This window comes from Oncorhynchus kisutch, linkage group LG10 (assembly GCF_002021735.2).
Source record: "Oncorhynchus kisutch isolate 150728-3 linkage group LG10, Okis_V2, whole genome shotgun sequence".
Taxonomy (NCBI): Eukaryota; Metazoa; Chordata; class Actinopteri; order Salmoniformes; family Salmonidae; genus Oncorhynchus; species Oncorhynchus kisutch.
The window spans coordinates 45476958-45504856 of record NC_034183.2 but is presented as its reverse complement, the minus strand read 5'-3'; the positions used below and the strand labels follow the sequence as shown (position 1 = coordinate 45504856).

At 41.4% G+C, this 27899-nt stretch overlaps 1 protein-coding gene across 1 annotated transcript; it reads right to left on the bottom strand.

Annotated features, from left to right (window-relative positions):
* Positions 1–86: 86 nt before the first annotated feature.
* On the bottom strand, positions 87–27528 carry lat (linker for activation of T cells). The gene is made up of 14 exons (XM_020493075.2): positions 27210–27528; positions 26361–26863; positions 25079–25193; positions 24852–24891; positions 24604–24635; positions 24458–24515; positions 24327–24376; positions 24180–24212; positions 22163–22211; positions 21391–21476; positions 17470–17571; positions 12916–12999; positions 8783–8872; positions 87–1378 (listed from the first exon to the last, which is right to left on the bottom strand). The coding sequence occupies exons 3-14, from the start codon at positions 25185–25187 to the stop codon at positions 1371–1373; spliced, it is 741 nt and encodes a 246-aa protein (XP_020348664.1). The 5' UTR covers positions 25188–25193; positions 26361–26863; positions 27210–27528; the 3' UTR covers positions 87–1370.
* Between the last annotated feature and the right edge of the window lie 371 nt (positions 27529–27899).

The following is a 27899-nucleotide window of genomic DNA, read 5'->3' as shown; positions in this document are numbered from 1 at the left end:
GCACAACAGCATGTGAAATTTGTCAATCAGTGTTGCTTTCTGAGTGGACAGTTTAATTTCACAGAAAAGTCTGACTTGGAGTTACATTGTGTTTAAGTGTTCTCTTTATTTTTTTTGAGCAGTGTATGTAACAAACAAGCATTTGTGAATGATCATTACTGATTTGAACCACATCTTTAATAGTAAACTATATGCCATCCATATCAGCTTCAATTCATTCAGAAAACATCACAATGGTTCATAAGCCCTATCCGCACAGCCGACGTTCTATAGTAATACTAGTCCTATGTAATTTATATCCATCTTGTCCGTTTTTCCAAACTGCCCCTAATTATGTATTCCTTCCTCATGATGGAAGCCTGGAGGCGCTCCCACGTCTCGGGATAGCCTAATATTGACCTAATGGCTTTCAGTGTATAGAAAGTCAATAAGAACCATGATCTGTAACATCAATTCATTGGCACAATATTTTCCACTTCATCTTTTAAAAGAAGTATGGCACTAAGACAGTTGATGTGACAAAAGTTCATTCATCTGTAGGTTACATCCAAAGCGTATTTTTAAGCATTTGTTCATGTTCTTTCCCAAACTGGGTGCAGGACCTGTTACTCTAATATCCCTCAACACAGGGATGACAGGATAAGTATTTTAAGAGGACCTGGTAGTTTGCCAAAACCTTGGATGGGATCATTTTAAAAATGACTAAATGGCAGATTTGGATGGGAAAAACTATGGATGTGGTGATTTGTGCACATTACATTAACTAAGCTTCCCCAGTAAAACTTATCCTGTCCGAATAGGGCTATAGATTATGGCAAAGCATTTCTTATATTGACCAAAAAAAAATCCAAACCAGATTTGAATCCACAGTAATAAAGATTAGAAAAAATGAGTAAACTAGAACGAACATTCTCAGGAGTCGTCAGCAAATCCATACATTGAAAACAATAATGCCGCGGTGTCAACATGGGTTCAAATCTGCCCTACGACAGCACCTCTTTTCCCCACTGTCATCCCTTCTCTTCAATAGTCAGGAAAGAGCTTAAAAATGTAACATGGTTGCAGCTGGGGCACCAAGAGATGTGTTCGAAGACATTTGCCCTACACCATACAATAAAACTTAGAACATGTTCTCCCTAGGCCTTAATTATTACCGCATAGTTCAGAGACAGCTGGTGGATGAGGTTAAGGTCTTTTGAAACGTTTCATCAGCCACAGCAGTGAGTTGCACAGTGCTCTTGTCCATATTGCAGAACCCCTATGTAGATGTTAGTTACGCTGTGTAGGTTTCCCTTTGAAACTTGGTTGCACTCATGATAAATCCAGCAGTCGATCGACTCCGTCAGAATCTGCTATGTGATGGGGAGGCTTCACATGTCTGAGAAAAAAAAAAAAAGTTAGTACCAACTTTTATGTAGAGCTGAGTTTCAGAATATCGCCCACCTACTAGGTTAGATGTTTTAGTAAAACCAAGTCTGTTTGTATACACCCCCAGGAATTAAATTGGTTGGGAAAATTCATGGAATGTTTGAATGACAGTAAGGCATGTGAAAATTGTAAAGCAATATAGAGTGGGAAAGCAGCCTTGTTTGGACAATTTAATAAAACTGCTAGCTGTCCTGTCTAGGACCAGAGTCTATGCAGACCGGTGCACCAAAGCCAATCAGCGCTATAGTAGGCCTATATGCAAATACAGACCTGCCATCATTCACTTTAAACAACTGTGTGACTACAGGCCATAGCAACAGTGTGCCTGCCTTTAGATAATTAGAACGCATTTGCCAAGCGCCACCCGAATGGATTTCTGCAAATATGTAAATACTACGGGAGTCCTCCTACATTTTGGGAACTTTAGAGCCCTATTGATGAAACAACCATGAAAAGGTAGGCTCTCTCCCTCAGTTGCCTATTCACATCAACAAGATCAACAACTAAAGCTAGCCGGAGTCCTAATGAAAGAACAGATAAAACCCTCAAACTTTTTCAGATAGTTTGCCGCCAAAATCGTATTGATAAACGATGGGGGAAAAGTAGCCTGCTTGGCCAAACCCACGTTGACAACAATGGGCCTTTTATAATGCCCACTTAGATATGTTAAAATGCTATATGCATCCTATTAAAACAAGAGGGAAATATGTGTCCAGCCTTTGCTGCTATGCAGAATACGCTGCGACCCTAATGAAAAAGTATTTAACGTCAAACTTTTTTTTTTAACACAGCATGGTGCACTCAATGTATTGTAGTATACTCCATTTATAAATATGTTAATTTGACAATCATTAAAAAAGTTGATCCTCATTCTCTGTCCCGTTGTCGTATAGAGATCGCAAAAGCGTTGTATCCGTCTCATTATGGTTATGGGCAGCGCCATTCAAATTTAGGTGGTTGTAGAGAAATGCTTGTATCATTGCAAAAAGGGCATAAATTGGTCAAGGATTTCTTAAACTGAATCTGAACAGCTTTATACAAAGTAATTTAAAAACACCAACCTCTAACTATGTTCTATGTGCTCTTTATCTTATGTTGCTATCATGAAGCACTTCCCACGTGAAACAAAAAGGACACGTGGGAACGGTTTAACGGTAAAATGGCTGAATTGAGAAGCGATTAAGTTTAGTGTTTTGTGTTTGTTCGTTTCGTTTTATTACCATGACAGGTATCACTGAAATAATGCTCCCATAACATGTATTGTGACAAAGAACATATGTAATGAAAATGTGAATACTTTGTCACAAATGAGCATTTAAGGTAACATATGACATAAGGGACATTTGAATACTACTGGTCACATAGGAGCATACTGATTATACATACTGATTATACATACTGTATAAGTCAAATGTCACATGAAAACAATTCACAATATATATATATATTCACGGATATATATCATTTATTGCAGGTTTTGTTTTTCGGTTAACCATGAAGCTTTAAATACCGAAGACTGCAACATTTTAGTAGCCTAGCTTGTGGCATGTGTCTGTACACTCTCTCCACTGTAAACGGGGCACATGAAAGCAGCGCAATTGAAGTTGAATTCACTGATGTGAGTGCAATCAAGCTGTAATTTCATGAAGTAAATGACTAAATTGTTGACTCATTTATACTTGCTTGTGAGTCCTATTTAGCCTGCGGGCCCATGTGTTTGACACGTGGCCAAACCTATTAACCACATTACGACTGACTTGTGATCATTGCTAGCTTGGTTGTATTGACATTCCAAGCCTTAGTTATAGTCGTCCGTTTTCGTTCCAAATATTTAGTAATTGAAGATGAATCCCGAATGGGTGGAGGCAGCAAACAATGTACCTGGCCAGCAGTGATTTACAACCTGATAGCAATATATTTTGGACTACCAAGAAATGTATTGGTGAATATTATTCATGTATGTGTGTGTCTGTTGCTTCACAGGCCCTGCTGTTCCAAAAAGTATATATGTATCAGTTTTTTAAAATGTAATTTTACTGTGGAATAGAGTTTCATGTAGTACTGTGCGCCTCCTATAATCTGTTCTGGACTTGGACTGTGAAAAGACCTGGTGGCATATCTTGTGGGGTATGCATGGGTGTCCGGGTTGTGTGCCAGTAGTTCAAACAGCCCAGTGTATTCTACATGTCAACACCTCTCACAAATAGTAGCGATGACGTCAATCTCTCCTCCACCTTGAGCCAGGAGAGATTGACATGCATATTTTGGTTAGCTCTTTGTTATACATCCAAGGGCCAGCTGTGCTGCCTTGTTCTGAGCCAATTGCAATTTTGCTAAGGCCCTCTGTGGCACCTGACCACATGACCGAACTGTAGTCCAGGTGCGACAAAACTAAGGCCTGTAGAACCTGCCTTGTTGATGGTGCTGTTAAGAATGCAGAGCAGCGCTTTATTATAGACAGACTTCTCCCCATCCTAGCTACTGTTGTATGAATATGCTTTGACCATGACAGTTTACAATTTAGGGTTACTCCAAGCAGTTTATTCTCCTCAACTTGCTCAAGTACCACATTCATTACAAGATTTAGTTGAGGTTTCGTGAATGATTTGTCCCAAATACAATGTTTTTAGTTTTTGAAATATTTAGGACAAACGTTTCTTGCCACCCATTCTGAAACTAACTGCAGCTCTTTGTTAAGTGTTCCAGTCATTTAAGTCGCTGTGGTAGCTGACGTGTATACGGTTGAGTCTTCCTCATACACTGGCTTTACACATGCCGTTAGTAAAGTAAGGGGCCTAGCCAGCTGCCCTGGGGATTCCTGATTCTACCTGGATTTTGTTGATGAGGCTTCCATTAAAGAACACCCTCTGTGTTCTGTTACCTGTCTAACTCTTTATCCACAATATAGCAGGGGGTGTGTAAAGCCATAACATGTTTTTCCAGCAGATTATGATCAATAATGTCAAAAGCCACCTTAAAGTCTAACACAGCCCCCAATCTTTTTATCATACATTTCTCTCAGCCAATCAGTAATTTGTGTAAGTGCTGTGCTTGTTGAATGTCATTCCTATAAGCATGCTGAAAGTCTTGTCAATTTGTTTACTGTGAAATACAATGCTATCTGGTCCAAAAGTTTACAAAGGGTTGGTAACGGGCTGATTGGGTCAGCTGTTTGAGCCAGCAAATGGGGCTTTTACTATCCTTTGGTAGGGGGATAACTGTTGCTTCCCTCCAGGCGCACGCTCTCTAATAGGCTTAAATTGAAAATATAGCAAATGGGAGTGGCAATAACGTCCGCTATTATCCGCAGTCATTTTCCATCCAAGTTTTCAGACCCCAGTGGCTTGTCATTGTTGATAGACAATAATAGATGGATACATTGAACTGCATCCATCTACTCTGCCAACAATGCCTTACTGTATTTTATTTATTTAACCAGGTAGGCCAGTTGAGAACAAGTTCTCATTTACAACTGCAACCTGGCCAAGATAAAGCAAAGCAGTGCGACACAAAACAGAGTTACACATGGAATAAACAAACGTACAGTCATTATACAGTGTGTGCAAATGAAGTAAAATTTGCGAGGTAAGGAAATAAATAGGCCGTAGTGGTGAAATAATTACAATTTAGCAATTAAACACTGGAGTGATAGATGTGCAAGTAGAAATACTGGGGTGCAAAGAAGCAAAAAATATATATAACAATATGGGGGATGAGGTAGTTGAGTGGGCTATTTACAGATGGGCTATGTACAGGTGCAATGATCTGTAAGCTGCTCTGATATAGCTGATGCTTAAAATTAGTGAGGGAGATATGAGTCTCCAGCTTCAGTGATTTTTGTAATTCGTTCCAGTCATTGGCAGCAGAGAACTGGAAGGAAAGGCGGCCAAAAGGAAGTGTTGGCTTTGGGGGTGACCAGTGAAATATACCTGCTGGAGCGCATGCTACGGGTGGGTGCTGCTATGGTGACCAGTGAGCTGAGAAGGCTGGGCTTTACCGAGCAAAGACTTTTATAGATGACCTGGAGCCAGTGGGTTTGGCGAAGAATATGAAGCGAGGGCCAGCCAACGAAAGTAATACAGGCCGCAGTGGTGGGTAGTATATGGGGCTTTGGTGACAAAACAAATGGCACTGTGATAGACAACATCCAATTTGCTGAATAGAGTGTTGGAGGCTATTTTGTAAGTGACATCGCCGAAGTCAAGGAGCGGTAGAATAGTCCGTTTTACGAGGGTATGTTTGGCAGCATGAGTGAAGGATGCTTTGTTAAGAAATAGGAAGCCAATTCTAGATTTACATTTTGGATTGGAGATGCTTAATGTGAGTCCGGAAGGAGAGTTTCCAGTCTAACCAGACACCTAGGTATTTGTAGTTGTCCACATATTTTTAGTCCGAACCATCCAGAGTACTGATGCTGGACGGGCGGGCAGTGATCAGTTGAAGAGCATGCATTTAGTTTTACTTGCATTTAAGAGCAGTTGGAGGCCACTGCATTGAAGCTTGTCTGGAGGTTTGTCAACAGTGTCCAAAGAAGGGCCAGAAGTATACAGAATAGTGTCATCTGCGTAGAAGTGGATCAGAGAATCACCCGCAGCAAGAGCAACATCATTGATATATACAGAGAAGAGTCAGCCCGAGAATTGAACCCTGTGGCACCCCCATAGACACTGCCAGAGGTCCGGACAACAGGCCCTCCGATTTGACACACTGAACTCTGAGAAAATTAGTAATGTGATCAGGACAACATACAGTAATGGCTATGGGGAGGATAGGTCAGTTTCTATCAAATATGAGCAGAGAATAAGGATGTGTCCCAAATGGCACCCTAACTACTTTTGACTAAGGTCCATACGGCTCTTGTCAAAAGTAGTGCACTATATAGGGAATAAGGTGTCATTGGGACTTAACCTATAGGCCTATGTGACGCCACACGAGGGTGGAAGAGGGATATTACTACTTCACAGGAAAGGCGGCATTTGAAAGAATATGGTGTAATTGCAGACCACAACTCAGGGTGGCTCTTGATGTGGGTGTTCCCTGATATCAGGAAACGGCAATTGGTCAGTTCCGGTGTTATGAAACTGATGGTTTCTGGACACAGATGATTTGTTAAATAGCAGGTTAGGATAATTAACGTGGCAGGTTAGGAGACTAAGGTTAGGAAAAGGGTTAGCTTTAGCTACAGTGAGGGTGTTCGATTAATCTCTCCCGTGCACTTGTGTAGGCGTGTTTTGCACCAGTTGATTGCATTCGTTTTGGAATCGGGTTGCCTCCTGGCATGAGCCAGGTGCCTCAAAACAAATTGACATAGGAGCATTTGGAATAATGAGTAGGATTCTGTGTTTTTACATGCAAAAGTGATTGCTTTTGAGCTTTATTAGGAAAGTACCAATGGGAATGCAGATGCCTAGAGCAGTCTTACACGCCCACCATAACAGCTCAAGAGGACAGTGCTGAATTCACAGCAAACAGTGTCAGGAAAACAGAGTTGAGTGTACAGGATGGTTGTATTTTGTGGAGAGCACAAGTTATTTTTCCAAAGCCAGGCTATCCTACAGCAGCTACATCAGAGTCACACATATGAAAGCGTTGGCTAGGAGTTACTTGTGGTGGTCAAAACTAGATTAGGTGATAGCCAATCTAGTCAAGACATGTAATATGTCAGGAACACAAAGGCACCAGCTCCACCCTTGGGAGTTTCCAGAGAAACCTTGGAGAAGATTGCAAATAGATTACACAGGGCCATTCATGGGGAAAATATTCCTGATAATCATTGATGCACATTAAAAATGGATGGATGTGTATCCTGTTAGTTCTGCTTCATTCACGACTACTATATTTGGCCTACGACAGAGCTTTAATATCCAAGGGATACCGGAGATGGTAGTGAGCAACAATATTGTGCCTGTGACATTTACAGACACTCAAAAAAAATAGCAACAAAAGTGTCACGTGTTCTGTTCAGCTACAGAATAACATCTCAATCCACAACGCTTCACACTGGACCTAGTCTATCCAGACCTGAAAATGAAAGTTGAACGCAAACAAAAGACAGAAAAAGAACCATGACAAACATACCAAGGGCTGACATTTTGGAGAGTGGGACCTTGCCCTTATCTGAAATTTCAGTCATGGGACAAGGGATTCCTGGATTCATAGCCCGGCTAAGAAACAGCTGGTGGCTTTTCCACCGTTGAGAATGAATACTACCCCTAGTGTACGTTGTGCACAGAGGCACGCAAAGCTTCTAAGCACTTTTGAAAATATATTGAATTCTTTTTAAAAGACAACTAAAAGACTCACAGTTAAATAAAAGTTACCCAAGCATGTGAAAAAAAATTGTGAATATGTGAAATGTCATGTTTATTGATTACACTGACAGACTTGTTTAGATAAGTAGAGTACATACACTACCATTCAAAAGTTGTGCTCACTTATAAATGTCCTTGTTTTTGAAAGAAAAGCAAAGAAAATGGTCCATTACAATAACAAATTAATCAGAAATGCAGTGTAGACATTGCTAATGTTGTAAATGACTATTGTAGCTGGAAATGGCAGTTTTTGTTATGGAATATCTACATAGGCGTACTGAGGCCCATTATCAGCAACCATCACTACTGTGTTCCAATAGCACGTTGTGTTAGCTAATCCAAGTTCATAATTTTAAAAGGCTAATTGATCATTAGAAAACCCTGTGAGAAATGAATGCTATTCCATGCAATAAATTGGCAAGAAACTGAAGATCTCGTACAACGCTGTGTACTACTCCCTTCACAGAACAGCGCAAACTGGCTCTAACCAGAATAGAAAGAGGAGTGGGAGGCCCTGGTGTACAACTGAGCAAGAGGACAAGTACATTAGTGTTTAGTTTGAGAAACAGATGCCTCACAAGTGCCCAACTTCAATAAATTGTACCTGCAAAACACCAGTTTCAACATCAACAGGTGACTCCGGGATGCTGGCCTTTAATTCCCTTAGGCAATGTCTTATGTTCGATATTGTTAAAAAAGGGTTTATTTGTGAAGATGAAATATTGAAATCTTAAGAGGGGAGGAATGTGGTATTAACGTCATTACACATTACCAGGTTGTTTGGCACTTGAGTACCTTGGTATCATTATTAGAGTATTGGAATGCACCCCAATACACAAGTTGAGTGCAGCTGCCGGCCTGTTACACCATGCTCCCGGTTAGTAATAAAGTAATCAGTTTATAATGAGCTACTACCGTAGTCCTCTCCCAAGGCATAAAGAGTTCCAAGGGTTATCACAACTGTTGAAAAAGCAGGGATTCCTGATTAAATCAGGAAAAATCACATCCCTGATAAGTTATATTCTATTCAATGTGGGCCATACCTTTAGTATTGACATAGTCGTTGCCTTCGTCATCACTGTCATCGCTCTTTTCCACAACGACATTCATATTGCCCTCTGCGCCACTATTTTCTGTGAACACACAAACACAGGCTTGAGGAATATACAGTGCATTCAGAAGAATTCAGAACCCTTCCCTTGTTCCACATTGTTACGTTACAGCTAGAGGTCGGCCGATTAATCGGAATGGCCGATTAATTAGGGCCGATTTCAAGTTTTCATAACAATCGGAAATCTATTTTTGGACGCCAATTTTGCAGATTGAAAAAAATATATATTTTTTACAACTTTATTTAATGGCTAAAACAAAGTCCTATGCATGTAGCCCACAGGTGAATGATCCGTTTTGTCACATATCAACTTTCCTAGTGCCAAACTTCACTTTTAAAAGATGACGTAGACTATATTGTGCCAATTAATTGAAAAATTGCCAAATAAGTCTGGTAATTAAATGTCTGCATAGGTTACAGTTCATGGTTCTTATTGATATGCATGATTATTTTGACTTTCGCCGAACTGAAGGCCATTAGGTCATTTTTAGGCTATCCCTAGACATTTGAGATATCTTCACGCCTAGCAGAGCCTCCAGACTTCTGTCATAAAGGGATCGATTGAATGAGGAAAAAAAAAATATTACAGGGGCAGTTTGTTAAAACTAATCCTCTCTGAATCGTCAACAGGAAACACTGAAATTCTGGGGTAATAATTACATAACCGACGTTCTATAGTAATACTAGTCCCTTGCGAATAGGGCTTTTGTGACATCTTGTGGTTAAAATATTTTGAATTTTTTATTGATATTCAAATAACACTTAAATAAATGGATATTAGAATATAAACAATAGAAATGCATGACAATACAGCGCCTTTGGAATGTATTCAGACCCCATAACTTTTCCCCCATTTTGTTACAATACAGCCTTATTCTAAAATGGATTCAATTGTGTTTTTTCCTCAATCTAAACACAATACCACATAATGACAAAGCAAAAACAGGCTAGACATTTTTGCAAATTAAAACAAAAACTGATATTGCATTTTAAGTATTCAGAGGCTTTACTCAGTACTTTGTTGAAGCACCTTTGGCAGCTATTATAGAATTGAGTCTTCTTGGGTATGACGCTACAAGCTTGGCACACATGTATTTGGGGACTTTCTCCCATTGTTCTCTGCAGATCCTCTCTCTTGCTGCACAGCTATTTTCAGTCTCCAGAGACGTTAGCCCCGGACTTCAAGCCGATCTATCGTTGGGCCAATCAAGGACATTCAAAGACTTGTGCCAAAGCCACTCCTGTGTTGACTGTGTGCTGAGGGTTGTTGTCCTTTTGGAAGGTGAATCTTCGCCCCAGTCTGAGGTTTTCATCAAGGGTCTCTCTACTTTGTTCCATTAATTTTTCCCTAGATCCTGACCAGTCGTGCCTCCTAGTCCCTGCCGCTGAAAAACATCCCCATAGCATGATGCTTCACCGTAGGGATGTTGCCAGGTTTCCTCCAGATGTGATGCTTGGCATTCAAGTCAAAGTCAGTTTAATCTTAGTTTCATCAGACCAGAGAATCTTGTTTATCATGGTCTGAGAGTCCTTTAGATGCCTTTTGGCAAACTCCAAGCAGGCTGTCGTGCCTTTTACTGAGTAGTGGCTTCCGCCTGGCCACTCTACCGTAAAGGCCTGATTGGTGGAGTGCTGCAGAGATGGTTGTCCTTCTGGAAGGCACTCCCATCTCCACAGAGGAACTCTGCAGCTCTGTCAGAATGACCATCGGGTTCTTGGTTACCTCCCTGACTAAGGCCGTTCCTTCCCCGATTGCTCAGTTTGGCCGGGCAGACAGGTCTAGGAAGAGTGGTGGTGGTTCCAAACTTCTTCCAGTTTAAGAATGATGGAGGTCACGGTGTTCCTGGAGACCTTCAATGCTGCAGAATTTCTTTGGTACCCTTCCCTAGATCTGTGCCTCGACACTTTCCTGTCTCGGAGCTCTATGGACATTTTCTTCGAGCTCATAGCTTAGATTTTGCTCTGACATGCACTGTCAACTGTGGGACCTTATATAAACAGGTGTGCCTTTCCAAATCATGTCCAATCAATTGAATTTACCACAGGTGGAATCCAGTCAAGTTGTAGAAACATCTCAAGGATGGAAACAGGATGCACCTGACCTCCAATTTTGAGTCTCATAGCAAAGGGTTTGAATACTTATGTAAATAAGGTATGTTATTTTTTATATATAAAAAATTGCTAACATTTCTACAAACCTGTTTTTGCTTTGTCATTATGGGGTATTGTTTAGATTGATGAGGAATTTCTATTTAATTTCATCCATTTTAGAATAAGGCTGTAACTAGAGGTCGACCGATTATGATTTTTCAACACCAATACCAATTATTGGAGGACCAAAAAAGCCGATACCGATTAATTGGCAGATTATTATTATTATTTTTATTTTTTTCATTGTTTGTAATAATGACAATTTCAACAATACTGAATGAACGTGTATTTTAACTTAATATAATACATCAATAAAATCAATTTAGCCTCAAATAAATAATGAAACATGTTCAATTTGGTTTAAATAATGCAAAAACAAAGTGTTGGAGAAGAAAGTAAAAGTGCTATATAAGAAAGCTAACGTTTCAGTTCCTTGCTCAGAACAGGAGAACATATGAAAGCTGGTGGTTCCTTTTAACATGAGTCTTCAATATTCCCAGGTAAGAAGTTTTAGGTTGTAGTTATTATAGGAATTATAGGACTATTTCTCTCTATACCATTTGTATTTCATTAACCTTTGAATATTAGATGTTCTTATAGGCACTTTAGTATTGCCAGTGTAACAGTATAGCTTCTGTCCCTCTCCTCGCTCCTCCCTGGGCTCAAACCAGGAACACATCGACAACAGCCACCCTCGAAGCATCGCTCCACAAAAGCCTCGGCACAAAAGCCTTCGGCCCAAGGGGAACAACTACCCCAAGTCTCAGAGCGAGTGACGTTTGAAATGCTATTAGCGCGCACCCCGCTAACTAGCTAGCCATTTCACATCGGTTACACCAGCCTAATCTCGGGAGTTGATAGGCTTGAAGTCATAAACAGTGCAATGCTTGAAGCACAGCGACGAGCTACTGGCAAAATGCACAAAAGTGCTGTTTGAATCTAAGCTTACGAGCCTGCTGCTGCCTACCACCGCTCAGTCAGACTGCTCTATCAAATCATCGACTTAATTATAATAAACACACAGAAATACGAGCCTTAGGTCATTAATATGGTCGAATCTGGAAACTATCATTTTGAAAACAAAACATTTATTCTTTCAGTGAAATACGGAACCGTTACGTATTTTATCTAACGGATGGCATCCCTAAGTCTAAATATTGCTGTTACATTGCACAACCTACAATGTTATGTCATAATTACGTACAATTCTGGCAAATTAGTTCGCAACAAGCCAGGCGGCCAAAACTGTTGCATATACCCTGACTCTGCGTGCAATGAACGCAAGAGAAGTGACACAATTTCACCTGGTTAATATTGCCTGCTAACCTTTCTTTTAGCTAAATATGCAGGTTTAAAAATATATACTTCTGTGTATTGATTTGGACATGTTGGAGCAACATAACATCATCAACCATGTGTAGTTATAACTAGTGATTATGATTGATTGTTTTTTTATAAGATAACTTTAATGCTAGCTAGCAATTTACCTTGCCTTCTTACTGCATTTGCGTAACAGGCAGGCGGTTAGAGCGTTGGACTAGTGAACCGTAAGGTTGCAAGATTGAATCCCTGAGCTGACAAGGTAAAAATCTGTCGTTCTGCCCCTGAACAAGGCCGTTAACACACCGTTCCTAGGCCGTCATTGAAAATAAGAATGTGTTCTTAACCGACTTGCCTTGTTAACTTGTTCCCATGTTTATACCCAAACTAGGTGCAGCATCTGTTAAAATTTATATCCCCTCAAAACACAGGGATGACGATCCGGGATAGTAATAAAGTAGACCGTTTATAAACAGCTACTCCCTCACTCCTTCCATGGGTTATTACAACTGTCAAAAAAGCAGGGATTCCTGATTACATCAGGAACATCCCTAAAAAGTTATATTCTATTCAACGTGCCAACGTGGGCCATACCTTTAGTATTGACATAGTCGTTGCTGCCTTCATCACTGTCATCACTCTTTCCCAAGTCGACATTGACCTCCGCATCATTGCTTTCTGTGAACACAAAACACACAGGATTGAGGTATACAGTCGTGGCCAAAAATTGAGAATGACACAAATGTTAATTTACACAAAGTTCGCTGCTTCGTCTTTAGATATTTTTGTCAGATGTTACTATGGAATACTGAAGTATAATTACAAGCATTTCATAAGTGTCAAAGGCTTTTATTGACAATTACATGAAGTTGATGCAAAGAGTCAATATTTGCAGTGTTGACCCTTCTTTTTCAAGACCTCTGCAATCCGCTCTGGCATGTTGTCAATTAACTTCTGGGCCACATCCTGACTGGTGCAGATGCACTCACACCTGCCTGCTGCCATTCCTGAGCAAGCTCTGTACTGGTGGTGCCCCATTCCCGCAGGTGAATCAACTTTAGGAGATGGTCCTGGCGCATGCTGGACTTTCCTGGGCGCCCTGAAGCCTTCTTCACAACAATTGAACCGCTCTCCTTGAAGTTCTTGATGATCCGATAAATGGTTGATTTAGGTGCAATCTTACTGGCAGCAATATCCTTGCCTGTGCCTTGCCCTTTTTGTGCAAAGCAATGATGACGGCACGTGCTTCCTTGCAGGTAACCATGTTTGACAGGGGAAGAACATTGATTCCAAGCACCACCCTCCTTTTGAAGCTTCCAGTCTATAATTTGAACTCAATCAGCCCGACAGAGTGATCTCCAGCCTTGTCCTTGTCAACACTCACACCTGTGTTAACAAGAGAATCACTGACATCATGTCAGCTGGTCCTTTTGTGGCAGGGCTGAAATGCAGTGGAAATGTTTTTTGGGGATTCAGTTAATTTGCATGGCAAATAGGGACTTTGCAATTAATTGCAATTCATCTGATAACTCTTCTGGAGTATATGCAAATTGCCATCATACAAACTGAGGCAGCAGACTTTGTGAAAATGAATATTTGTCATTTTTAAAACTTTTCCCCACGATTGTACGGTGCATTCAAAAAAGTATTCAGACCCCTTCACCTTTTCCACATTTTGTTACGTTACAGCCATATTCTAAAATGGATGAAAGTCCCAACCTACACACAATAGCCCATAATGACAGAGCAAAAAGTGGTTTAGAACATTTTATTTAAAAAACATTTATTAAAAATGTTTGGCAGCGTAATCCTCTCAAGCTCTGTCAGGTTGGATGGGGAGCGTCGGTATACTGCTATCTCTCCAGAGATGTTCGGGTTCAAGTCCGGGCTCTTGCTGGGCCACTCAAGGAGATTCAGAGACTTGTCCTGAAGCCACTCCTGCATTGTCTCGGCTGTGTGCTTAGGGTCATTATCCTGTTGGAAGGGTGAACCTTCAACCCAGTCTGAGGTCCTGAGTGCCTGTGGAGCAGGTTTTCATCAAAGATCTCTGTACTTTTCTCTGTTCATCTTTGCCTCGATCCTGACTAGTCTCCCAAATGCAGGTGTTTCAGCCTAGCTCATGCTTTCTGTGGTGGCGGCAAGCCAGCAGAAAATTGGAGCATTGTGCTGTGATTGGCTTAGTGTTCGGTCACTCATGGGGACAGTACGTCATCGCCAAATTTAAGTCCTTAGTAAGGGTAGACACCCAAAATTTCAGCCGTTTGGATCCTGCCATAGAGTTACATTAGAAGTGCCCATCCTAGAAGACTCAAGGTTATTGGCCACAGATAAAATTACATCAAATCACATTGTATGTACAGTAGCTTTGATTGGACTGATCATGTCAACAGCTTACTTTCAAAGTCTTAGCTAGCAGTCATCATGTATCAAGTCGACAATCTACTGGCAAATCCTTTTTATATGTAGAGAAATTATAGATAAAACTCATCGGTGCTCATCGGCCATAAAGATTACACGACAAGTTGGAAATCGCAAATTCAACAATGAGTCATTTGGAAGGAATCAGTGACTAACTGGAAAGGAACCAGTAACTTAGCCTGCTATTCAATGGAGTGGGTGGGTGTGCCAAAATTTGCCCACAAAGGACCGCCGCACAACCTTCACAAGGCGAGTACAAAAATTTATTGTACGCTGCTGCATAAATGATGTATTATGCAAGGGAGAGATGTATACTGTAGCTAAGAAAGTAATACTAAGTATATGTTGTGTAGTAAGCCGTTAGTAGCCCATGACCCTCACCCTAATAATTTGGTCTATTGTATTGTAAGCACTTCGTTCATGGTCGGTGTGTGCTTGTTTGCCAACTTTTTATGTACAATTTTGACAGTGCTACTGATAGTAGTGGTGGCGCTTGGCTTGCACGTGCAAATTCAGCACACACAACATTCTCTAATAGAACTGTTATTTGACATGTCAATAGCTTATTTAGCACATCATATATATGACGTGTATCTTTTTTGACACACAAAGACCCAAACGACGTTTAATGTGCCTTACCCTAATCATTTGGTCTATTTTCACCTCTTAATTTCGCCTACTGTTCTAACTTGGTGGTGCATATAACCTGTTTTAGAGAAATGTAATCATTGAATATTGTAAGAGCTTTCACTGTCTGTTCATATGCCCCTTTATTTATCCTAGGGTTCTGACTTGTTGTACAGGGAGTACACTAAGAACGGCCCATGTTCTGAATTCTGTCGCTGTACATTTCAAAAATGCTGAACAAATAGTTATTGACTACGTCCATCGTCGCTCGCTTATTAATGTCTTAATTGAAATTACGGATTGCCTCATCCGCTCATCGTTCCCTAATGCCATGTTTTGTATATCTCAATTGTTAGTAGAAACCACATTTGTTTAAGCAAGTCGCCATATCAGCTATGTTTTTTTTTAAAGGCAGTTAATGAGGCTGAATGAACTGTTTTGCTGCAAGACAACGCTCCGCTGATAGCCAGGTGTAGCACCAAGAATTCACTCGATTCACTCAAAAGAAAGCTCTGCTGTTGGCTCTAACATGCATCTAAAAAATGTAATGTTGAGTTTTCCCCACTAAGATTTACATGCTAAAATCGCTACCGGACCTAATGGCCTTCAATTCGGAGAAAGTCTAAATAATAATGCATATCTAGACCCCTTTCTGTGTTTACAAACACGAGGGTGGTGCGCACAAGTTGGTGGCAGAACAAGGGGCATTTATTTTATTTCAAATCAAATGTTATTTGTCACATACACATGGTTAGCAGATGTTAATGCGAGTGTAGCGAAATGCTTGTGCTTCTAGTTCCGACAATGCAGTAATAACCAACAAGTAATCTAACAATTCCAAAACTACTGTCTTATACACAGTGTAAGGGGATAAGAATATGTACATAAGGATATATGAATGAGTGATGGTACAGAGCAGCATAGTAGATACAGTAGATGGTATCGAGTACAGTATATACATATGAGATGAGTATGTAAACAAAGTGGCATAGTTAGTGGCTAGTGATACATGTATTACATAAGGATGCAGTCGATGATATAGAGTACAGTATATAAGTATGCATATGAGATGAATAATGTAGGGTAAGTAACATTATATAAGGTAGCATTGTTTAAAGTGGCTAGTGATATATTTACATAATTTTCCATTCATTCCCATTATTAAAGTGGCTGGAGTTGAGTCAGTGTCAGTGTCAGTGTGTTGGCAGCACACTATTTAACTAGGCAAGTCAGTTAAGAACAAATTATTTTTTTACAAAGACAGCCTAACTAGGACAATGCTGGGCCAATTGTGCGCCGCCCTTATGGAACTCCCAATCATGGCTGGTTGTGATACAGCCTGGAATCGAACCAGGTTCTGTAGTGACGCCTTTAGCACTAAGATGCAGTGCTTTAGACTGCTGTGCCACTTGGGAGCCCCAGCAAAAAATCTCTCTATTTACATGTTGCTTATGAGTGAAATTCACAATACTTTTGGATTATAATTGGATTTTAAAGCTTCTATGATTGTCCTGTTTAAGTTTGTGTCATCATCGCAAATCAACTGCATTCAACTGAAAAACAGCTTTTATCAAGGCCATCAGACTGTTAAACAGCCATCACTAGCACAGAAAGGATGCTGCCTACATACAGACTTGATATCATTGGCCACTTTAATAAATGGAACACTAGTCACTTAAAAATGTTTACATCTCTCATATGTATAATACTGTATTCTATACTATCTATTGCATCTTAGCCTATGTCGCTCTGTCATTGCTCATCCATTATTTATATATTCTTATTCCATTCCTTTACTTAGATATCTGTTGTGGAATTGTTAGATATTACTTGTTAGATATTACTGCACTGTCGGAACTAAAAGCACAAGCATTTCACTACACTCGCATTAACATCTGCTAACCATGTGTATGTGAACAAAATTGGATGACAATCCAGGTTAGTAATAAAGACATACATTTTAAAGAGCAACTCCCCTCCCTCCTTCCAAGGCATAAAGAGTTCCATAGGTTATTCAGCTTTTTTGACAGTTGTAGATTCCTGATTAATCAGGAACACCCCTAAAAAGTTATATTCTATTCAACGTGCCAACGTGGGCCATACCTTTAGTATTGACATAGTCGTTGCTGCCATCATCACTGTCATCACTCTTTTCCACGTCGACGGTCATATTGATTTTCATATTGCCAACCACGCCACTGTTTTCTGTGAACACACACACACACACACACAGGATTGAGGTATATACTGTATATACACTCCAGTCTAAAACCATTGTGATGTCTATACTGATAAACCTACAGGCTGGATTTCTACTGCAGCACTCACCCTGCTCTTCGTCCTCCTCTGCTTCCACATTGACATATCATATGAACACGATGTGAATACTCCAGACAGCATTTGATCAAATAATATTTTAATGGCCCATCGGAGACACGTTTTCTAAACCTCCGTCTAACATTCTGCACATGTGCTTCACAAAAACATGAACAAGGAAATAAATCTGCTGCTGGCAACATACGTATGCAAATTAGCGCACTATTCAAGCTGTATCGCTGAAGCTTTACAGACTGTGCACTAGAGATGTTAAGGTAATTTGAAGCTTTGACCTTGAACGCAGTCTTTGCCAAAGTGGGGGCATAGCCTTCACATTTCAATCACGCTATAAAGCGGAACTTCTGTGATAAGGTTTGAATACAGCCCTTAAAATCAACAAAAAAGTCTTGAGTTGCACTTGTGATTTCAACTTAAAATGTCTTATTGTGTATGCATTGTGTAATATTCAAGTGTCTTTAAAGCCCTATTCAAATGGCGCCGGAGAAGAAGGCTGACGTTTTATGTGTCCCTAACCGATTGTTTTGTTTGTGTTTATTTGCGTTGTTTAGAACTTATTTTGTACATAATGTTGCTGCTACTGTCTCTTATGACCGAAAATAACTTCTGGAAATCAGGACTCCAATTACTCACCACGGACTGTCAGAATCTTTTTCCTTTAACAAGTCTGACGAGCCCGACGTGAATGATATACTGCTTTCTTGGGAATGGGCCCAGGTCCCAGTGATTTGCGTGAAGAGGATGCAGAGAAAAAGGGGCCAGAGGGCGAGCTGCCTTCTAAGAATTCGTAGGCAATCGAATAATCCCCCACTTCCTCCCATTCTGCTAGCAAACGTGCAGTCTTTGGAGAATAAAAATCGATGACCTACACTGAAGATTAAACTACCAACGGGACATTAGAAACTGTAATATCTTATGCTTCAAGGAGTCGTGGCTGAACGACGACACTATCAACATACAGCTGGCTGGTTATACACTGTACCGGCAGGATAGGACAGCGGCGTCTGGTAAGACAAGGTGCGGCAGACTATGTATTTCTGTAAATAACAGCTGGTGCACGATATCTAAGGAAGTCTCGACATATTGCCTGCCTGAGGTAGAGTATCTCATGATAATCTGTAGGCCACACTATCTACCTAGAGTTTTCATATGTATTTTTCGTAGCCGTTTACATACCACCACAGACTGAGGCTGGCACTAAGAAAGCATTGAATGAGCAGTATTCCACCATAAGCAAACAAGAAAACGCACACGTAGACAAGGTGCTCCTAGTAGCCAGGGACTTTAATGCAGTGAAACTTAAATCTGTTTTACCTAAGTTCAAATAAGCATGTTAATGTGCAACCAGAAGGGGAAAATAAATAAATGAAACTCTAGACCTCCTTTATTCCACACACAGAGATGCATACAAAGCTCTCCATCGCCTGACATTTGGCAGATCTGACCATAATTCTATCTTCCTGATTCCTGCTTACAAGCAAACATTAAAAGCAGGAAGCACCAGTGACTAGATCAATAAAAAAAGTGGTCAGATGAAGCAGATGCTAAGCTACAGGACTGTTTTGCTAGCAGACTGGAATATGTTCCGGGATTCATCTGATGGCATTGAGGAGTACACCACATCAGTCATTGGCTTCATCAATAAGTGTATCGATGACGTTTCCACAGTGACCGTACGTACATACCCCTACTAGAAGCCATGGATTACAGGTAACAGCCGCACTGAGCTAAAGGGTAGAGCTGCCGCTTTCAAGGAGCGGGACTCTAACCCGGAAGCTTATAAGAAATCCTCTGACGAACCATCAAACAGGCAAAGCGTCAATTCAGGACTATATTCGACTCATACTACACCGGCTCTGATGCTCGTCGGAGGTGACAGGGCTTGCAAACTATTACAGACTGCAAAAGGGAGGCATAGCCGGTAAGCTGCCTAGTGACACGAGCCTACCAGACGAGCTAAACTATTTCTATGCTAGCTTCAAGGAAAATAACATTGAAACATGCATGAGACCAGCTGTTCCAGAACACTGATCACGCTCTCCACAGCCGACGTGAGTAAGACCTTTAAATAGGTCAACATTCACAAGACCACAGGGCCAGACGAATGACCAACTGGCAAGTATCTTCACTGACATTTTCAACCTCTGCCTGTCCGAGTCTGTAATACCAACATGTTTTAAGCAGACCACCATAGTGCCTGTGCCCAAGAACACTAAGATAACCTGCCTAAATGACTACAGCACTGTCTGTAGCTATGAAGTGCTTTGAACGGCTATTCATGGCTCACATCAGCACCATTATCCCACTCCAATTGGCATACCATCCCAATAGATCCACAGATGATGCAATCTCTTTTGCACACAACACTGCCCTTTCCCACCTGGACAAAAGTAACACCTATGTGAGAAAGCTATTCATTGACTACAGCTCAGCATTCTACACCATAGTGCTCTCAAAGCTCATCATTAAGCTAAGGACCCAAACTCAACACCTCCCTCTGCAACAAGATCCTGTACTTCCTGACGGGCCGCCCCCAGGTGGTAAGGGTAGGTAACAACACATCCGCCACACTGATCCTCAACACAGGAGCCCCTCAGTGCTGCGTGCTCAGTTCCCTCCTGTACTCCCTGTTCACTCATGACTGCATGGCCAGGCACGACTCCAACACCATCATTAAGTTTGCCATGACAACAGCCTGATCACCGACATAGACGAGACAGACAATATGGAGAAGGTCAGAGACCTGACCGTGTGGTGCCAGGACAACAACCTCTCCCTCAACATGATTGTGGACTACAGGAAAAAGAGGACCGGCACACCCCCATCGAAGGGGCTGCAGTGGAGCAGGTTGAGAGCCAGGGACACACTCCAACACAAGACAATTTACAAATGAAGCAATGTGTGTTTAATGAGTCCGCCAGATCAGAGGCAGTAGGGATGACCAGGGATGTTCTCTTGATAAGTGTGTGAATCTTCCTGTCACGCTAAGCATTCAAAATGTAATGAGTACTTTTGGGTGTCAGGGAAAATGTATGGAGTAAAAGTTGTCAAAAATATAGAGTACAGATACCCCAAAAAACGATTTAAGTAGTACTTTCAAGTAATTTTACACTACTAGATACACTAACTATTACCACAGCATGTTTTCCCAGTGGAAGATTCGAACTTTACCAAACTGCCCCTGTAATTCTTTTTTTTTTCCTTATTCAAAATTAACCGGTATGACGAAAGTCTGGAGGCTCTTCTAGACATGAAGCTATTTCACATCTAGGGTTAGCCTAATATTGACCTAATGGCCTTCAGTTCAGAGAAAGTGTAAATAGTAATGCATATCAATAAGAACCATGGAATGTAACCTATGCAGACATTTAATTACCAGACTCAGGCTGTGCGCATAGCACTTTGTTTTAATCATCAATTTGTTCCCATGTTCTTACCCAAACTGAGTGCAGTACCTGTACCTGTTAAACTCGAAAAACAGTCGGTTTTTAGGGCTGGGATAATAACCTTCCTGCCAAGTAAAAATTACTGACATGGCAGATTCGGACGGGAATAAAATTAAGGATGTGGTGATTTGTGCTCGTGCACATAATTATATTACCTGAGCTTCCCCATTCAAATGTATCCCATCCAAAAAGGGCTAAAGTAATGTGTCATATTCAGTCACCTCTCCACCCTTACGTTACCTACCTGTGCTTTGGGAGCTTTTGGAGATGAGACATTGGTTGGAATGACACAGAGACCCAGTCCCAGGAAGATCTGATGGTAACACTATTCTATAAGGAGGAGCGAGAGGTTACACAAATCCCAAGAGACCCCAGTACTCTATAGCCACAGAAGTAACATTATTTTAAATTTAGCCAATAGAGCAACAAATGGCACTTTTTTTCCCCAGGAAGTCCTAGAAATGCAAAGTAACATTCAAAGTGAGGCACTGACATGTAGTATACACTGAGTATACAAAACATTAAGAGCACCTGCTCTTTCCATGACAGACTGACCAGGTGAATGCAAATCTGTGTAGATGAAGGAGAGACCAGTTAAAGAAGGACTTTTAAGCCTTGAGACAATTGTGACATGGATTGTGTAGGTGTGCCATTCAAAGGGTGAATGGGCAAAACAAAAGATTTAAGTGACTTTGAACAGGGTATGGTAGTAGGTGCTAGGCACACCTGTTTGTGTCAAGAACTGCAACGCTGCTGGGTTTTTCACACTCAACAGTTTCCCGTGTGTATCAAGAACAGTCCCCTACCCAAAGGACATCCAGCGAACTTGACACAATCTGTTGGAATCAACATGGGCCAGTATCCCTGTGGAACACTTTCAACACCTTGTACAATCCATGCCCCAAAGAATTGAGAATCTTCTGAAGGAAAAGGGGGGAGTGCAACTCAATATTATGAAGGTGTTCCTAATGTTTGGTATACTCTGTGTATTTTGTTAAAATTAAATGAACACTCACAGGTAGCCTGATCCTGGTTCATAGTCATCCATCACCTCGTTGACATACTCTACAGAACAAAGATAGCACATCCGCAGAGACACGGGCACACACAGCTGTCAATCAATCATGTCAGATTACAGTGCCTTCGGAAAGCATTCAGACCCCTTCACTTTTTCCACATTTTGTTACGTTACAGCTTTATTATAAAATAGATTAAATAGAAAACAAAATCCTCAGCAATCTACACATAATACCCCAGAGAGACACAGCGAAGACATGTTTGGACATTTTTGCACATTTATTAAAAATATAAAACAGAAATACCTGATTTACATAAGTATTCAGTCCCTTTGCTATTAGACTCAAAATTGAGCTCAAGTGCATCCTGTTTCCATTGATAATCTTTGAGATGTTTCTGTGTCTTGGAGTCCACCTGTGGTAAATGCAATTCATTGGACATGATTTGGAAAGACACACACCTGTCTATATAAGGTCCCACAGTTGACAGTGCATGTCAGAGCAAAAACCAAGCCATGAGGTTGAAGGAATTGTTCTTAGAGCTTCGAGACAGGATTGTGTAAAGGGACTGATCTGGGGAAGGGTAACAAAACATTTCAGTAACATTGAAAGGCCCTAAGAACGCAGTGGCTTTCATCATTCCTAAATGGAAGAAGTTTGGAACCACCAAGACTCTTCCTAGACTTGTCTACCCGGCCAAACTGAGCTATCGGGGAAGAAGGGCCTTGGTCAGGGAGGTGACCAAGAACCTGATGGTCATTCTGGCTGAGCTCCAGAGTTCCTCTGTGGCGATGGGAGAACCTTCCAGAAGGACAACCATCTCTGCAGCACTCCACCAATCAGGCCTTTATGGTAGATTGACCAGACGGAAGCCACTCCTCAGTAAGCACATGACAGTCCGCTTGGAGTTAGCCAAAAGGCACCTAAGAATTCTCTGGTCTGATGAAACCAATATTGAACTCTTTGGCCTGAATGTAAAGCGTCAATTCTGGAGGATGCCTGGCACCATCCCTACGGTGAAGCATGGTGGTGGCAGCATCATGCTGTGGGGATGTTTTTCAGCGGCAGGGAGACTAGTAGGATCGAGGTAAAGAAAAGTACAGACAGATACTTGATGAAAACCTGCTCCAGAGCGCTCAGGACAGACTGGGGCGAAAGTTTACCTTCCAACAGGATAACGACCCTAAGCACACAGCCAAGGTGAAAAACGCAGGAGTGGCTTCGGAACAAGTCTCTGAATGTCCTTGAGTGGCCCAGCCAGAGCCCGGACTTGAACACGATCAAACATCTCTGGAGAGACCTGAAAATAGCTGTGCAGCAGCGCTCCCCATCCAACCTGACAAAGCTTTAGAGGATCTGTAGAGAAGAATGTGAGAAGCTCCCAAAATACAGGTGTGCCAAGCTTGTAGTGTCATACCCAAGACGACTCGAGGCAGTAATCACTGCAAAAGGTGCTTCAACAAAGTACTGAGTAAAGGGTCTGAATACTTATGTAAATCTGATATTTAAATTTCAAAAAAAAAAAAATTTGCTTTGTCATTATGGGGTATTGTGTATAGATTGATGAGGGAAAAAACTATTTAATCAATTTTAGAATAAGGCTGTAAACAAACAAAATGTGGAAAAAGTCAAGGGGTCCGAATACTTTCCAAAGGCACTGCATGAATGGTTTAATGTCCAAATGTCTGAATGAATGTGAGTAAGTCACAAGTAGGCAGGTACAGTAGCCTAGCGGTTAGAGCATTGCTGGTTCAAACATCCAAGCCAACGAGGTGAAAAATGTGTTGTTGTGCCCTTGAGCAAGGCACTTTAACCCTGGCTCCAGGGGCGCCATATGGTTGACCATGTAAAATAATACATTTCACTGCACCTAATTGGTGTGTGACAATAAAAACATATTTTGTTTCACCTAAGGAGCCATGTGCACATTGTCTAAAACTTCTTCAGCAGTTACTGTGCACACATGTTTGAAGGGATCAGTGTTATTGAACATGGTAGGATATAACGCTCACATTACCTTCTCCTGGACTCTCATAGCCGTCATTACTCTCTGCAAGAAAAAGCTAACCATTAAGAGATATACCGTTATAGAGATAGTGGCGAAAGAAGGAAAACAAGTGGAGAAAATAGACATTTGATGTAGAGGAAGAGCGAGACATCTCACCATTTTCAGTTGGGGTGATAGAGTTCGGTCTCAGAACGATCTGTGGTGAACTGTGGGATAGAAAGACCGGTACATTTCGCTTGACGGTAATATGAGTCATTGTCTGTGTGTGTGTGTGTGCAGTAACTCACATGGGTGAAAGGAGGCTGGAAGGGGGAGCACCCCAGCTTGTGGCTGAAGAGGGGTTGTCTGAGGAGGAAGGTTCATCATAAACACATTTTTCTTAAGTATCGTGAAAAGATTTGGATACAACTTCAGTCATCACACACATACTCACATGGTGGGTGGGCCAAGCCGAATCCTGGGGTGCTGAGTGGGGAAGAAATCAGAGCGTTGGTAGAGGTTGATACCTCGCACGGATATCAATTGGAGATTTGTGCAAACATTCAAGCCCACTTCCCGTCATCTCGTCTGGTACACTTACACAGTGTACCGGACATATATTACAAGTGCCACACAAACTTTTGAATATGTGGTTTCATTTTAATTAACAGGCACTGAATAGTTTTATGAAAAAGTGCTTACTGCTGAGTGTAATCCTCACTGTAACGCTGCTGAATGGACGCTGAGGAGTAAGAAAATTATGTTCTGTAAATGAGTTTTATTTTTTCTCATCATTTGCATTTAACCCTTATTTTACCAGTTTAAGCTGACTGAGAAGAACATTCTCATTTACAGCGACAACATCTACATAGAGACCAATTTAATTCAAAACAACTTTATAGGTTACAGTAACGAAGCTTTGGTATTACTAGGCAGGTTGTGTCTTCTGCAGCGAAGACACAGGCCAGTCAACAGGATGAGTGACAGGAGGACCGCTCCACTCAGCAGCAACGCATACAGCTGCATAGACACCTCCATCGCTGTCTGCAGGTATAAACACAATACAAAGAGTCATCCGGTCAGGTTACACTTTTGACATGGCACTATTAAAAGCATTATTATGCCGTCTTCTCTGACCCCGATTAAGACTAGTCTTGGACTAAGAAGCTAATTAAAAATGGGGATTTTTTTGTACTTAAGTATATTTTTTGTATCACCTCTGAATAGAAATGTGGTTGTCAGTGTTAAATCCTCATCATGTAATTTTCCTTCCTTGTGGTTTTTGATTCTCAATTTCACACATGCTGTCTCTAAACTTCTTGTTAACTATCACTTTGAGGTTGAGTTCACCTTTCTAATTCCAGTAAACGGATTTCCTGTATTTTCAAGTTAATGAAAATACCAGCACACTCGTCTCACACTGTATGTGTAATCACACACACACAGACAACTTTCTGTATTTCACATAATATCTAGTTCTGTGGCACATAAAACAAACTCCCTGCAAAACTGACGACACACAAAATAAGACAACCTCAAGAACAGACACGACTACAACGACACTACAGTGTGGTACCATAGGGCTGGTATTTACTTTTTTGCAGAACCTTGCTCCCTCTAAAACTTTTAATTGGTAGTGAGTTGAACACGAAAGGCCCTATAATTGTGACAATTGGTAGAGATTGTGTGTCACGACACTCCTCCTGGGGAGCCATGAGGAGGGTGACTTTTCGGGCCAAACTCAGACGGATCTAGATTTGGTAGCAAGAGAGGAAGCGAGGGACGGCTGATCTGAAGGGCTAACTTAGACCAAGTTAAGTGGTAATAGTACAGAGCTGCTGGACCGGAGGCCTTCAGAAAACCTGGGTCCTGTACCAGTAGCCATGATGTTGAAGAGCATTCAGATACAGTCAAAGGCATTTCTAACATTGTGAACATGTCTCTATACTGAATTCATCTTGGGTTAAATCAACACTGTTGTGAGTACCAGGGATGGAGTCAATTCAGGAAGTACACTGTACAATACTCTTCAATGCTTTTCACTGGGGAAAATGTGGAATTAGAATTTGGTTTACTTTCTGAATTGAAACAGGATTGACCCCAACTCAGGTGAATACGTCAACAAGTTACTTCTTCAGTTCTAGCTTATTCTCTACTAACCTAGAGGTTAAGAAACTAGGCATAAAGTAGGAGTGGAGGGAGTTCTCTTACCGGCACGATTTGTGTAGATTCCCAACAGAGCGTTAGGTCGTAAGTCGCTGATGATCTGCCAAGTGGTCAATGAGACTGGTTCTAAACCGGAGGTCGAGTTCAGGCCGAGTTGATCCCAATCCAATCCCCAGACCAGCTCAGTCGTCAGCTACACTGAGATGCGTCATTTTGGATCCATCTGATCTACAGTATACCATACCTCTGTTGCTCAAATCTCTGTCATACCACTCTCCCTATTTAACACTCTGTTTTCCACTCTGTCAGTTAACTGTAAGGAACCTTGACTATTGCAGCTTGACATAGGTGTCTTCCTCGATGCGCCTTTCTGTCTGTACGGCCTGTTCAGTCGCCTCCTACTTCCCTTCCTCCCTCTTCTCATCAACTCTCCTACCCTGCCGTCATCTCAACCTCCCCCAATGTGCCTTTTTTCTATCCTTCTCACAATGTTGTTTCAGATCACCTCTCCCCACCACCGTGATCTCATCGCCTCCTCTCTCTGAGACCTGAAACGCACATTCAAATACAGGGAATGACAAGTGTTCAGTTCATGGTTCAAAAGATGTACCATTCTATAGTTCTAAATCCTATGCCGGGGTACCCCAAAGGTCTGTATTTGAACCAATGTATATACTGTAGAGGGAACATTGGGAACAGCATAATAATTGGCCAACATTCAGACCCTTGGCTATCATTTGGTCCATACAAGTCAATAATCAGTTATTGTCAACTGCTAATTGAGCTGTCAGTAATAATGCTTTATTTTTTAGTCAGAATGTAGAATCTGAAAGTCAACTCAGAAATGTAGCGAAAGTATACAACAGACATGGAATGGCAAATCACGACATGTACCTCCTGTAGCTGTGTGTTCCCATCATCAGTGCACTCATTATTATTCTCTCCAGACAATCATTTTAGGGGAAATGTTTCCACCACTATAGATGCTCCTCTAGCAGACCGCCATCAGAAAAGCTGGTTGGCATGGCACCCACACATGTAAAATGGCTGCCGGGTGCCTATGTGGTAGCGTTGGGTACGGTGTTGCATTTAGTGTTATCATCCTGATTTAACTGCCAGAACCTCTGAGAAGACACTAGTTCTCAGAAGAACACAAAATGTCAAACTGCTCTGGACATACACACACAGACGTGGGCGCACACACACACAGTCTCGCAGCAGCGTTAAAATTGAATAGTGTGAACTTTGCACAAGCGACCTGCTTTACCTCTCACACACCCCCCCCCCCCCTCCTCCCCCCACAAACAGGAAACCACACCAACGGAAGGAAGCCATGAGCTCCTCTCTCACTCCCCATCAAAGAGAGAGACTGTGTAGACAACTGAAAAAAAATCAAGGTGGAATTCCTGAATAGTGAGAGGGGCAAAGGAGAGGGAGATGTCATAGGAGAGGGACGAGAGAGGGAAAGGTATAGAAAGGCTAAATGAGAGAGGCTGCAGCTGCACTTGGTGTATTTGTGCAGCAGAGTATACAACCCTTCATTAAAGCGTGGTTATGGGCTTACAGGATCCAAGCTTCAAAGAC